This window comes from Anomaloglossus baeobatrachus, chromosome 6 (assembly GCF_048569485.1).
Source record: "Anomaloglossus baeobatrachus isolate aAnoBae1 chromosome 6, aAnoBae1.hap1, whole genome shotgun sequence".
Lineage (NCBI taxonomy): Eukaryota > Metazoa > Chordata > Amphibia > Anura > Aromobatidae > Anomaloglossus > Anomaloglossus baeobatrachus.
The window spans coordinates 356,326,373-356,338,872 of record NC_134358.1 but is presented as its reverse complement, the minus strand read 5'-3'; the positions used below and the strand labels follow the sequence as shown (position 1 = coordinate 356,338,872).

Sequence of the window (12,500 nt, the reverse complement as noted above, 5' to 3'; positions counted from 1 at the left end):
GTGTGTCTCGATTCCGCTGCCAGACGGGTGCCCCAATACGTTCGGGGCCCAGGTCATTACAGCTGGCAAACATTGTTTATTGAAAACGTATGGGCAAAGCTGAAAAGGCAGGTGCGAGCAAGGCGACCTACAAACATAGCTCAGTTACACCAGTTGTGCCAGGAGGAATGGACCCAAATTCCTACCAACTATTGTGAGAAGCTTGTGGAAGGAGATCAAAAATGTTAAACTCAAGTCATACACTTTAAAGGACAATGGTACTAAATAAAAGGACAATGGTACTAAATACTAATGAAATGTATGTAAACTTTTGACTTTGCAGAAAGTAATAAAATGCTTTAAAACATTCTCTCTCATTATTCTGGCATTTGGCAAATATAAATAATTTTGGTTCCTATTTGACCTAAAACAAGAAAAGTTTATTCTGATTTCATGTCAGATAGTGAGAAAAATATGCATGTGTGTCTTTTTAGCTAGCTATGTAAACTTCTGGTTTCAAATGTAATATAAATATTATATCTCACCATAATCAGGAGCCACAGGTTTTTTTTATTTTTTGGGATGAAGACGTGTATGAGGCTAGGGGTAAGTTCACACAGTGCGTTTTTCGGGTGCTTTTTTTGGTCTCAAAACTGCATGACTTTGCTTCCACAGCAAAGTCTATGAGTTTTCATTTTTGCTGTCCGCACACAACTTTTTTTTAAGCTGCGTTTTTGAGCTAAAAAAAAAAAAATGGACATGTCGATTCTTTGGTGCGTTCTCCCCCATGCAATGCATTGGAAAAATGCAGAAAAACGCAGAGATCAAAAACGCAGCAAAACGCAGCCAAAAACGCACCAAATCGCGGTAAAAACGCATGCTTTTTTTGCCGTGGGTGCGTTTTTGTGCGTTTTTAGCAGCCAAAAACGCAGCGTCAAAAAACTGCAGTGTATGCACATAGCACAGTTCTATGAGCCAAACTGTAGTTTTAATCCAGTAAAAAAAGCCAGCTGGCACTCAGTCCTTCTTGAGAAACACCTTGTTTACTGTAAAACCTTATTCCACTGTAAAACCAGTGAATACAGATCCTCAAACATTGATACATTTTGGAAGTAAACTTCCTTATTTCTAGCAATTATTGTAATTTTAATTGGTATAGATTGTCCATGTTTTGTGACTTTTTGACACCTTTGGATTAAATTTTTCCCAGATGAAGGGAATGTTTTTTTTTCTTTTACAGCTTCCACTGGGAGAGCTATAAACCAATTTTGGAAGTTAGGTTGTTACAGTTGCCGCATTGCTAAATAGTAGTTTTTTTTCACAATAACAAAGGGCAAACAGAGTCCTATTTCATGATTTTTTTTAATTTTGCTGGATTATTGTATTAGGCAATCTGTGCATAGTGAATATTTGGGTGCAGATATTTTTGCATCAAAACGGCATCTCCAGGCAAAAAATAAAAAAAAAAAAAAAAAAAAAAAAAATCACATAAAAATGAATGCAGTTTTGGTGCAATATTTTTTTCAGGAGATGCAGTTTTAGAACAGAAATGTCTGCAACCAAATACTCAATATGCACAGATTGAACTCTATGCTGGATTACTGCATTAGGCAATGACTTCACATCTAGGGTGAGTTCACTTCAGATCAGGTCAGAGCTCGGATGCCACCATATTGGGTTACTTTATTTACAATTATCCTATGTAATTTAAAGAAGAACTCCCACTAAACGTTTTATTGCCAAAACTAGTATAAATATATATTTATTATAGCGTAAGGAGGTAATATATTTGCCATTTTCTCTATTTCCAATGTCGGCCCTCTTCTGGGTCAAATGGCGGATACTGTGACTGACGTTTGTGTGTGAGCTGGATACTTCTCAGTGTAAGTCTGTGGAGCCTCGTCCTGATGCTTCATAGGCACAAGTAGAAAAGTTGGAATAGAAGCCACGTGACCCAAAAGAGTACCAGAGCAGAGCTGGAAACAAGGATATACGGCGATCATTTTACCATATTTACACAAACTTAGTCAATAAAAAGTATGATGGAAGTGTGTCTGTAAGGTAATAAAAAACAACATCCAATAGCACTACCACAGCTGCAGCAGTCAAACGATACTAACCAAAACCATTAAACCCATTAGATTCTAGGTGACTCAGTGCATTTCATTCCTAGGATCAGAGGGGATCCCAAATGTCAGAAAGGAAAGGCACAACATAGCAATAGGATGTTGCCTTACAAGATGAGAATACTAAGTATGTACCTGTTTTAGCTGGTAAAGAATTTTGGAATGATCTCCTTCTGTTATTTGATCCAGCATGTCATTTACCATTTTCTTTGCATAGCCCCCACAGTCTTTAACAAATTCTTGAAGGCTAAAATAAAAGTGTAGAAAATCTAAATCTATTATAGGATAGGATGCGTAGAACACTTATATGAACAGTATGTCATGATTGATGGTAAATCTCACACCTGGGCTTAAAAAACTTAGAGACTACAATGGCTGCGAGCAAGATGCACTATGAAAATTAGTGTCATCATTAAAGAAGGATTTTTGTGTACTCACCGTAAAATCTCTTTCTCTGAGTCTTCATTGGGGTACACAGGACCGTGGGGTGTATGCTGATGTGACTAGGAGGCTGACACTAAAGTAGACAAAAAAGGTTAGCTCCTCCCTAGCAGTGTACACCCTGAGTCGGAGGCGGACTTAAATCAGTTTAGTGCACAAGCAGTAGGAGGAGAACAAAAACACAACCATACATAAGACAAGGTAATAATTTCAACAAAGTAGCCGTGCGACCCGAGTCCAGGGAACACGGGCCACTGAGATAGACAGTCAATATGTAACAAAACAAGCAGGGTGGGTGCTGTGTCCCCCAATGAAGACTCAGAGAAAGAGATTTTACGGTGAGTACACAAAAATCCTTCTTTCTCTTTCGTTTCATTGGGGGACACAGGACCGTGGGACGTCCAAAAGCAGTCCCCTGGGTGGGGAGCGGCAAGCCCCGCAACTAGGAAGGAAAACGGCCTCCCTCGGCGGGCTTGCCCAAGAAGTGAATGTACCCACCTTGTACAGGTGTGCTACTGCCACCTGCAAAAGCTATTTCCCAAGACTGGCCTCTGCCGATGCTTGGGTGTGAACCTGGTAGAAGTTGTTAAAGGAATGCAGACTAGACCAGGCAGCGGTGCTACGGACCTGGTCGGCCGACGTCTAATGCGTAATCGGCCAAAAAGGTTCCCACTGCACTAGTAGAGTGCGCCTTTACTGCCCGTGGTGGAGATCTGTCCTTTATCCAAGAGGCCTCGGAAATGGCGGAACGGATCCATCTGGCAATTGAGGCCCTGGGTATCAGCATGTCCCTTTTGGGTCCGGATGGGATGATGAACAGGGCAGGCGCACCCACACCACCTCCCTCACTATTTACTTACCTGGTATTGTATTAGCTCTCTTTGATCTGTACCATATTTATGTGAATCCTACAATTGGTGACTATGTACTGCTGTATACTGTCCTTTGGTACTGCTATTGTGAGCTTGTATGCTTTATATTAATTCATGAGGTTTTGGTTGGTGATGTGCCAATTTGCTCATGGGTAGATCATTCTTTTGATCTTTCCCATTTTTAAATGGTCTTAACAATATTTCTCTGTGTTATTAATAAACTTTTTCACACTTTTTGCATGCAACAAGGGACTCCTCTTGCTTGATTCCATTATCCTGGATTTTCCAGTATATGTTTGGTGTAGTTGTGCTCACTCTTTCCCATGTGTTGTGTTCCAGATTCTATTTATGGGTTGAAGCACACTTCCATTACCTATATATATTTAATGGTGGTGCCGTCCCTATTTTGTTCTATGGGATGATGAACAGCACGACCGTTTTACGGGAATGTGCGGTCCTGTAGGCACAGAGTGTGAGGGCTCGCACCAGGTCCAGAGTATGGAAGACCTTCTTGAGGCTGTGAGAAGGACCAGGACCGGAGGACAGAGAAAACAAACTCCTCATTTGACTGGAATGGCGAGACTGCCCTAGGCAGAAGGGAGGGAGCCGGCCCGAGCACGACCTTGTCCTGGAGACAAATCCGAAAAAGGGTAAGTACGGAAAGACCCTTTATCTCTGACGTTCTTCGCAGAGAAGTGATGGCAACGAGGAACACCACTCTTCCACAACCGGTGAGAAGGAAGGAATCTGGAACGGTGCAAACGGCGGACCTTGAGGCAAATCCAGCCCTAGCATAAGATCCCACAGTGCTAGTGGCCGACAATACGGCGGAGCTGGATGGACAAATCCCTGAATGAAGGCCTTGAACGAGAAGTGAGAGACTTCTGAAACCGGTTTGACAGAGCCGACACTTGGCTTTTTAAGTGTGGAGAATGTGAGACTCGCATCTAGACCTGCCTTGATAGGAGGGAGAAGAGATGCGGTGTTCTTCAGACCACCAAACGAAGAACGCTCCCCGTGCGGTAGTGGATTCTCGCAGAAGATAGAAACCTGACTGTAATCATTGTCTGTATTAACTCTGTCGAAAAGCCTGCCTGAGGTATTACCCAGGATACAGTAGCCAGACTGTCAATTTTAGGACCTCCGGGTTCTCGTAGGAGAGAGAGAGAGAGAAGGCTCTGCCAACAAGGAGCTGGACGGTCTGGAAGGCATCCCGGGAGGACAGCGTGGGTCCTGAAGTTCCGCGAACCATGCTAGTCTGGGCCCCTCTGGAGCCATTAGAATGGCTGGAAATCCTTCCGCCCTAATGTTCTTAAGAACCTTCGGGATCAGGAGCCGCAGTGGGAGAAAGTACGGGGGCCTGCACTGGGTCCACACATCGACCCCTAGCGGCAGGTGGTCGTGGTAGCCCGCGATGAACCATGGAACCTGCCAGTTGAATCGGGAGGTCATTAGGACCACCTTCGGAGTCCTTTATCTGCCGCCGATCTGGTTGAGGCTTTCCCTGTTGAGGGACCATTTGCTTGAAGCGAGGACTACCTGCCAGGGTAGGCGCCTTGAATGTCCAGCGACGTCAGAACATCACCGACTTCAATGGAGGTGAACACGGAGCGGAGAAACTCCATGCAAAATGCTCGAGGTCTCACGGACCTGCTAGAAAAACTCCGGGTCGAGGAGGGGGTGGACCGAGCCGACCCTCTTGGGGACCACAAGAGACTGCAATAACAACCGCTGGAAAAGTTCTGATGGCGGGACTGTTGCCACAAGTCCAGAGTGGAGGAACGACCCCATGGAGGGGAGGAACACGCGCCCATGCACAGGAGACTCAGGAGGGCGAGAACAGAAAAAACGTCTTGTGGCAATGAATCAAATCTATTTCGTAGTCTGAGACTGATCTCTCTGACCTAGGATCTGCCTCTAATGGGAGGTAGATCTGCTGGAGGGGGACAGAAGCCCCCCACTAGACTGGCGCAGCTGTCCGCAGACCGCAAGTCATTTGGAGAAGCGGCGCTGAGACCTGGAAGTGGACTTCGTGGACTAGTGGGGACGCGAACGCCAGGAGGGATTGGGCATAAAAGACGAGCCCTATTGTCCCTCCGAGGGGAGGATGTTTTTTGAGGAGGAGGAGTTCCGGACGGCTTGGGCCGAAAATAGGGAAGAAGAGTACTCTTTTCTCCCGTAGCCTCAGAGATCAGTTGGACTAGCCTAGGTCCTAAAAGGCGCTCCCCTAAAACGGAGGGGAAGCCAGCTACCCTCAGAAGCCAGATCCGCGTTCCAGGTCCTGAGCCTGAGGGCTCGGCGAATAGCTACACTGTTGCAGGGACCTGGGCCTCTCCATTGGCAGGCGCCAGGGCTGCGTAGCGAAGGTACTCACCCACAAGTGTGATCTGCGAAGAGATGTTAGCCAGTTCCGGAACGGCAGAGAAGGCACAGAGTCCCTGCGCAGCATGTCCGTCCAGGACATAGCGGCTTCGCAACTCAAACCAAGGCAAGGGCCGGGGAAAGGGAAGTTCCTGATGGCTCGAAGGCAGAGCGGGCCCACCTGTGAATGGTACGGTCTGTGGAGTCCCTGAGAGACGCACTGTTAGGAGTGAGAAGTCAGGCGGAAGCTGGCGGGCCGACCACAGGGGAGTCTGCCCATTCTTCTCGGAGCCCTTCAGAGAAGGGATAATGTAAAATAATGGACTTACCGCCGGTACATACCTTGACTGGCTGTTGCCTGTGGTTGCTTCGTAACTCAGCGAACTCATGGTGTCCACTGAATGCGTTATGGACGCGCCTCGTCCGCTGAAAGGGGACATGGGTGCTCTGAAAAGAGACGGGATCTACCTGTATCCTCAGAGACTGGTTCACCGCTTCTACCAGGCTATCCACCATGCGCCGAACATCAGCCGCTTGTACGGAATCCAGCAGAGATGCTGCATCTGAATCATCACCCGGGAGGTCGGAGGACTCCAGTAAGGAGTGATAGTCTGGACCTGGGGATGAGAGTGAAGCCTGGGAAGGCGCTGAAGACGAGACCTGGCGGGTCCGCTTCCGAGTAGCAGAGGACCGTGGGCCGGAGCTCACTTCCTACTGAGGAGACTGCGCTAGGCCTGTGGAGGGCTGAACGCGCGACGGCAGGCGACGCAGAGCTTGCGCGATGGTCCGAGAGACCTCAGAGAGGGAACCTACGGAGTGCGACAGGGACGCCAACTAGTCGGGAGGGGGCGGAACGCCGGGCCCTGCACGATCGGAGACTGCGTGGCGGCATCTGAGGCGTCGGGAGAGGAGTCCTGTGGATGCTACGGGTCTGCAGAGCAGCCAGAGCATAGCTGGACATCCTGACCTAGGGTAACTACACCAAGGCATGGGAAAGTGTTTGGGTCGGGTGGAGCAGGATTATGCCAAGGTACTCTCGCTGGGACTGCCAGGCTGGAGACCGGAGAACGACTAAACTGTCGCTCATACATGAGGGCTATCTCCGTAGGAGCAAATCGTACCCAGATCCTGTGTGCTGCCTACCCGTCGAGAGAGAGGGATCCCAGTCACGACGGAGCCAGGGAAATCAGGGCGCTGCTGCGTCATTGTTAGGAAAAGACAGGGTTGAGGCCCCACAGATATATGATCTAAAGGGGTTGTCTGGTACTAAGCATATCTACTTGTTTGCTAGAAGCAGTAGTCTTCCCCAGAGGGCGTTCCTGGAAATACAGTTCCTGTCAGATTCTGTCTATTTAAAAATATGAGAGAATCAAGACACCAACATTAGGGCAATTAAATCCTAATGATACCCAGAGACCTGCAGAAACCAATAGGAGGCGGTATCTTGGCAGACGCACCGCAGAACGGTGCTATAGACATGCTGAAAGTGAATCATGAAATTTGGAAATAAATCTCTTTTTTTTTTTTACTAAAGTGTAGAAAAAACTTCTGGGGTTAAAAACCACATAAAACTGAGATTTTTCACCTAATTTGTGAATTCTACATGTATTATATTGTGAGTTGTCATACATCAGCAGTCCATTCACATGAAATGGATCCTGTGTGATTAGAGATCTTTTACACTCTGCTTACAATCACATAACTGGCAGATTACAGCTAATCTTCCTGTGTGAGCAAAATGGCGATGGGAAGCTGGAGTTGGGGCCATGTGAGGATGGGAAACGGGGCATCCACCGCCCACACTGTGATGCCTGGAGGCTGAGCAGTGGGCGGAGTTGGGGGCAAAACGTCCGGCCAGCCAATAGCACTGTAGCAGGGGGCGTGGCTGGGACGCAGGGAGACTAGGCCAAGACAGGGGCCTAAATTTTGGAGCTGCCGGAGCGAGGGAAGGTAGAGACAAGCGGTCCTACCTGAGATCAGTGGCGGCGCAGCAGCGATGTCCCGGTGTGCCGGCAGGGAGCTCTGCGCGTGTGCCGGTGCGCTCCGCCGACTCATGGGACGTGGCTGGGGCGCAGGGCGTCTAGGCCGAGACCGGGGCCTAAATTTTGCAACTGCCCGAGGAGGAGAAGGTAGGAGAGGGGCGTCCTACCTGATATCAGCGGCGCCGCACCAGTGTTGTCCGGTGTTAAGGCAGAGATCTCTGCACATATGCCTGTGTGCTCCGCACACCGATGGAATGGCTGTGGGCTCCAGGGAAGTAGAGTGGGGAAGGCAGGGAGGTGGACGCCGGTGGGGGGTGGGAGCCCCTCTGCGAATGTAGACAGCGATGCGGGCCCCATCATAAAATCCAGACGCGCTGCGGAGGTCCAGTCCCTATTGCTGAGCCCCGTGCACCCTTTGGGGTGATACCGCAGGGTGGATCAGGGGTGCCCATTAAGGTTCTGCCCCATGTGCAAACCCGGGAGTGGTACCACGGGAATGTACGGGGGAGAGGGCCCGAAGTCTCAAGCCTCTGCGACCCTGGGGAGTGGTACCCACAGGGCTGCAAAGGATGAGGGAAGAAAAATAAACGACACCTGCAGAAACAGAGAAGACAACAGGGATAAGAGCGATGAGCATCGGCGAGAAAAAATGAAAAAAATACGCAAGAAATCAAGTGGCTGAAGGGGGCCGAGTCGGCCCACATCAGCCTCCTACGACACTAAGCAAAAACTGATTTAAGTCCGCCTCCGGCTCAGGGTGTACACTGCTAGGGAGGAGCTAACCTTTTTTGTCTACTTAGTGTCAGCCTCCTAGTCACAGCAGCATACACCCCACGGTCCTGTGTCCCCCAATGAAACGAAAGAGAAATGGAAAATTCTCAAGTTTCCAAGTTTCCCAAAAAGGATAGTCTCACAATTGTTTCTTCCATCTCTCTGTTACAGAAATGTGGCTAAATTTTAGTTTGAAATCATAAAAATCAATTTTTTACGCATTTGGAGCCCCTGCTGTTCTTTTTATGCCCATGAGAATATGCCCAAATGTGCTGAATGTAAGTGAGAAAAGGAATCGCACATGAAACTCCAGGCTCAGACCTTTGCTTTTTTCTCATTCATAAAACACGGTATGAGTTTCTTCTGTGTATATGGTCAGTGTCCTCAGTTTGGCCAGTGTCAGCTTTTACTATCCAGTTTCATCAGTTTTTCTTACTGATGAAGCTTTCTAAAGGTACGGCCACACTTAGCAACGCTCCAGCGATCCCACCAGCGATCTGACCTGGCAGGGATCGCTGGAGCGTCGCTGCATGGTCGCTGGTGAGCTGTCAAACAGGCAGATCTCCACAGCAATCAGAGATCAGCCACCAGCGACCTGTGTAACGACGCTGTGCTTGGTAACCATAGTACACATCGGGTTAATAAGCAAAGCGCTTTACTTATAGTTACCCGATATGTACCTTGGCTACGTGTGCAGGGAACCGGCTTCTAGAAGCTCCGGACGCTGGTAACCAAGGTAAATATCGGGTAACCAAGCAAAGCCTTTGCTTGGTTACCCGATCTGTACCTTGGTTAACAGCGTCCGCAGAAGCCGGCTCCCTGCACATTCAGATCGTTGCTTTCTCACTGTCAAACACAGTGATGTGTACTTCACAACGAGAGAGCAACGACCAAAAAATGGTCAAGGACATTCAGAAACGTCATCACTGAAGGGGGAGTGCGTCCGCAAGTGTGTGGTCACGGCTACAACCACAGCCGGTCTGCGCCTGCGCACAGCTTACTCCTTCTGCACACTTCACACCTCCCGCGGTTGCCGCTTGCGCCGATCGGCCCTCTGGCCCTTCTGCGCATGGGTGACTTGGTGTCCTCGGACCGCCCTGTCCACCCACCCACATCCTGATGACGCGCGCTGGCCGTCTGTGCCCGCTGCTCGCGCATGCGCTGGGCGTCCCTTCCTGGTCGATCTGCGCATGCGCGGTCGTGCGTTCCACGGTCCGGCCTAGCGTTCCACCTCCATGTTCTCCTGATTAGGACGCACGCCTCACAACGTTTAAAAAGGCAGCCTTCACTCCACGTTGTGCACCACAGAAGCCCACGTGCAGACCGCACTTTGTCCATCCTAGAGGGATTTCTCCCACTTTCAAGTATAGGTAGTACACTACTTCTGAACCCTATCTATACTGTTTTTCTGTCTGTTCATATGATCCTTTCTCTTCTCCTATTTTCTTTGTATTATCTTCAATAGGAATGTGACTGACATCTCCTTACTCCACCAACCGCTCAGTAGTTATACTCTGTGCTCATGACCAGCACATTAAGTCTGTGTCCTCACATGGATCTTTTTTGTTCTTAAACCTCACTCACCATGATTGTGTACACATGTTTATACAGATATGTATATCTACAGGTCCAGTCACAGCTATTTCTCAATTCAAATGGGTCAGTGCTCTGACCTTTTACCTGCGTTCCTTTATCTACATATAGTGAAAGGTAATATTTACTCCCTACCATGATGTGGTTGGTCCCATTATCACATTCATATACCCTCACCCATGGACGTGTGATTCTATGCCCATATTTTATGTCCATAGATTTGTTCCTTATATCCAGCACGTGCTGCCTTCTGGACTTCTAGGACATCATTTATTCCTGTAACCAGTACTTGTAGGTTTTCTACTCACCAACGGGGTATGTACGTAGTAATTCTTTCCTGCCCTATATACACTGCCTAGGGACCACCCTGTGATAATACTTTCCTAACCATTGAATCACTATTTTTTTGATATAGAGAAGTGGACTCTGTAACTTCAGACCTACTACTGATTTTTTCATTGAAAAATTCCGATCTACTCATTATTCATCATTTTTTATCAACATTGGTGAACAGCAAAAAGTATTCATTACAATAATTCTTTTTTGTTCTTCCTTCTTTCCTCTTCTCTCCTGACCTTTTTTTCTCTCTCCTTTTGTTTCGTCTCCTTGTCCTCTTCCCCCCCCTTTTCTTTCTACTTTTCTTTCTATCTTTTTCTTTTCCCTTTTTTTCCTCCCTCTTTCTATCTTCCTTTCCTTCTTCTATCTTCATTATCCATTTCTTTGATCACTTTCACTTTACCGCTCTTCCCCCCCCTTTTTTTCCCGTTACTCTCCCTCTCCTGCTCTCTATTTTCTCATATCCCTCCCATAAGGTTAATCCTCTTTCTATGAATCTACATATATAGCATGCCGGTATAGCTTCTGAAGTTCTCATCTACTTCCTAGGTTATCATTACTCATCTATCTGGATTTTTCACAATTGTGAATATGCGCTTTCTCTACCTTTGACCATATAGGTATATTTCTGCCCATCTTCATGTACACTTCCTTTATGAGGAATTCCTCCTCTCTTATTTATTACAGAATCATATTCATTTTATAAACATATACGGAACGCGCCTTTTTCCTATGTTTTATTTTGTACTCCAGACCAGTACTTTGCTTTGTTAATATTGACCCCTTTGGAATATTTCCATACTATGTTTATGACAGTATCTTTTATCATGTATGTGATTGCTAACATTTTTGTTTTTCTTTCTGTATATTGCATCCTAGAATATCTCTGACGAAGGCCCGAATGTTAGGGCCGAAACGTTAGAATTATTTTTGACCTTTGCATCAATAAAAAACAAGCAAACTGAATTTCAAGCATCACTTTGACTCTGATTTTCATTTTCTTTGAGTGCCCGAGTTTATTCCCTCCATATTCAGCAATGTCCGACGCCCTCACAGCAGGGGCCGGGTCGTTGCTGGATGTCACACACAGCGACATCGCTAGCAAGATCGCTGGTGCATCACAAAAAACGTGACTCAGCAGCGATGTCGCTAGCGATGTCGCTTAGTGAGACGTGGCCTTAAGTCTTCTACCTACCAGTCCTTGAAAAGCAGACAGCACATGGACGACATCAAACACTGATTCTTTGTTTTTTCATTAACCCATTGACTTGAATTGGTGAGCTTGATGAGAAAAAAGGATAAAAAAACTGATGTCTCAGAGATTTTGTGAGTGGTCCGTGAAAATACACTATCATGTGGACAGCCCAATAGACTATAATAGAACTCGTAAGAGGAAAACTGACATCTAAATGAGGCCTTGTGACCAGCAGAACTAGACACATTGGGTGGATGTTCTGAGTGGGAACTGAAATAACAGCATTTGGCACCATAACAAGCGTTTAACACATTAAAAGAATAATAGTATGTGCCCATGATCAGGACTCACCGTGTCCTGGATGCAGCGGGTCCTGACCTGCAGGGCCGCGCGTCTCTTCAGCACGTGAACGTAGGAGACCGCAGCTGCTCATGCCTACGATCAGGGTTCAGTGCGCTGCGGTCTCTCGCTTGTGTTCTCCCTACGGAGGATGCATGTGAATCCGCAGCAAACAATTTACATGCTGCGGTCTGGAAACACGCACCGCAGGTCATTGTTTGCTGCAGGAAAAACAAGCACAGTGAGCAAAGGATTTAGAGAAATCCCGTCCACTATGCTTGTACTGTACAACGCAGCGTTTTGGACGCAGCTGAAGCATGCTGCGTTCAAAACGCGTGTCCACGATTAGTGTTTGCAGCAACCTAATGGAGTTTTTAAATACATACCATAAAAATTTGAATCTCATCTTCACTGGGGTTACAGGCAATCCGCTATACCCCTCTTGCAGGCATGGCATTCATGGAAACCTGACTAGTGATGGGCGATCCCCCCGATGGTCGGGATC

The 12,500-nt window shown here is 47.3% G+C and overlaps 1 protein-coding gene across 7 annotated transcripts in view; it reads right to left on the bottom strand.

The window, feature by feature from the left end:
- The window catches only part of BRD9 (bromodomain containing 9), a 326,359-nt gene that overhangs the window by 42,038 nt on the left and 271,821 nt on the right, over positions 1–12,500 (bottom strand). For all 7 annotated transcript variants that reach the window (XM_075315009.1, XM_075315008.1, XM_075315007.1 and 4 more), the window contains exon 13: positions 2,241–2,352. In XM_075315009.1, coding sequence (XP_075171124.1) covers positions 2,241–2,352 — 112 coding nt within the window. The remainder of the gene's footprint in view (positions 1–2,240; positions 2,353–12,500) is intronic.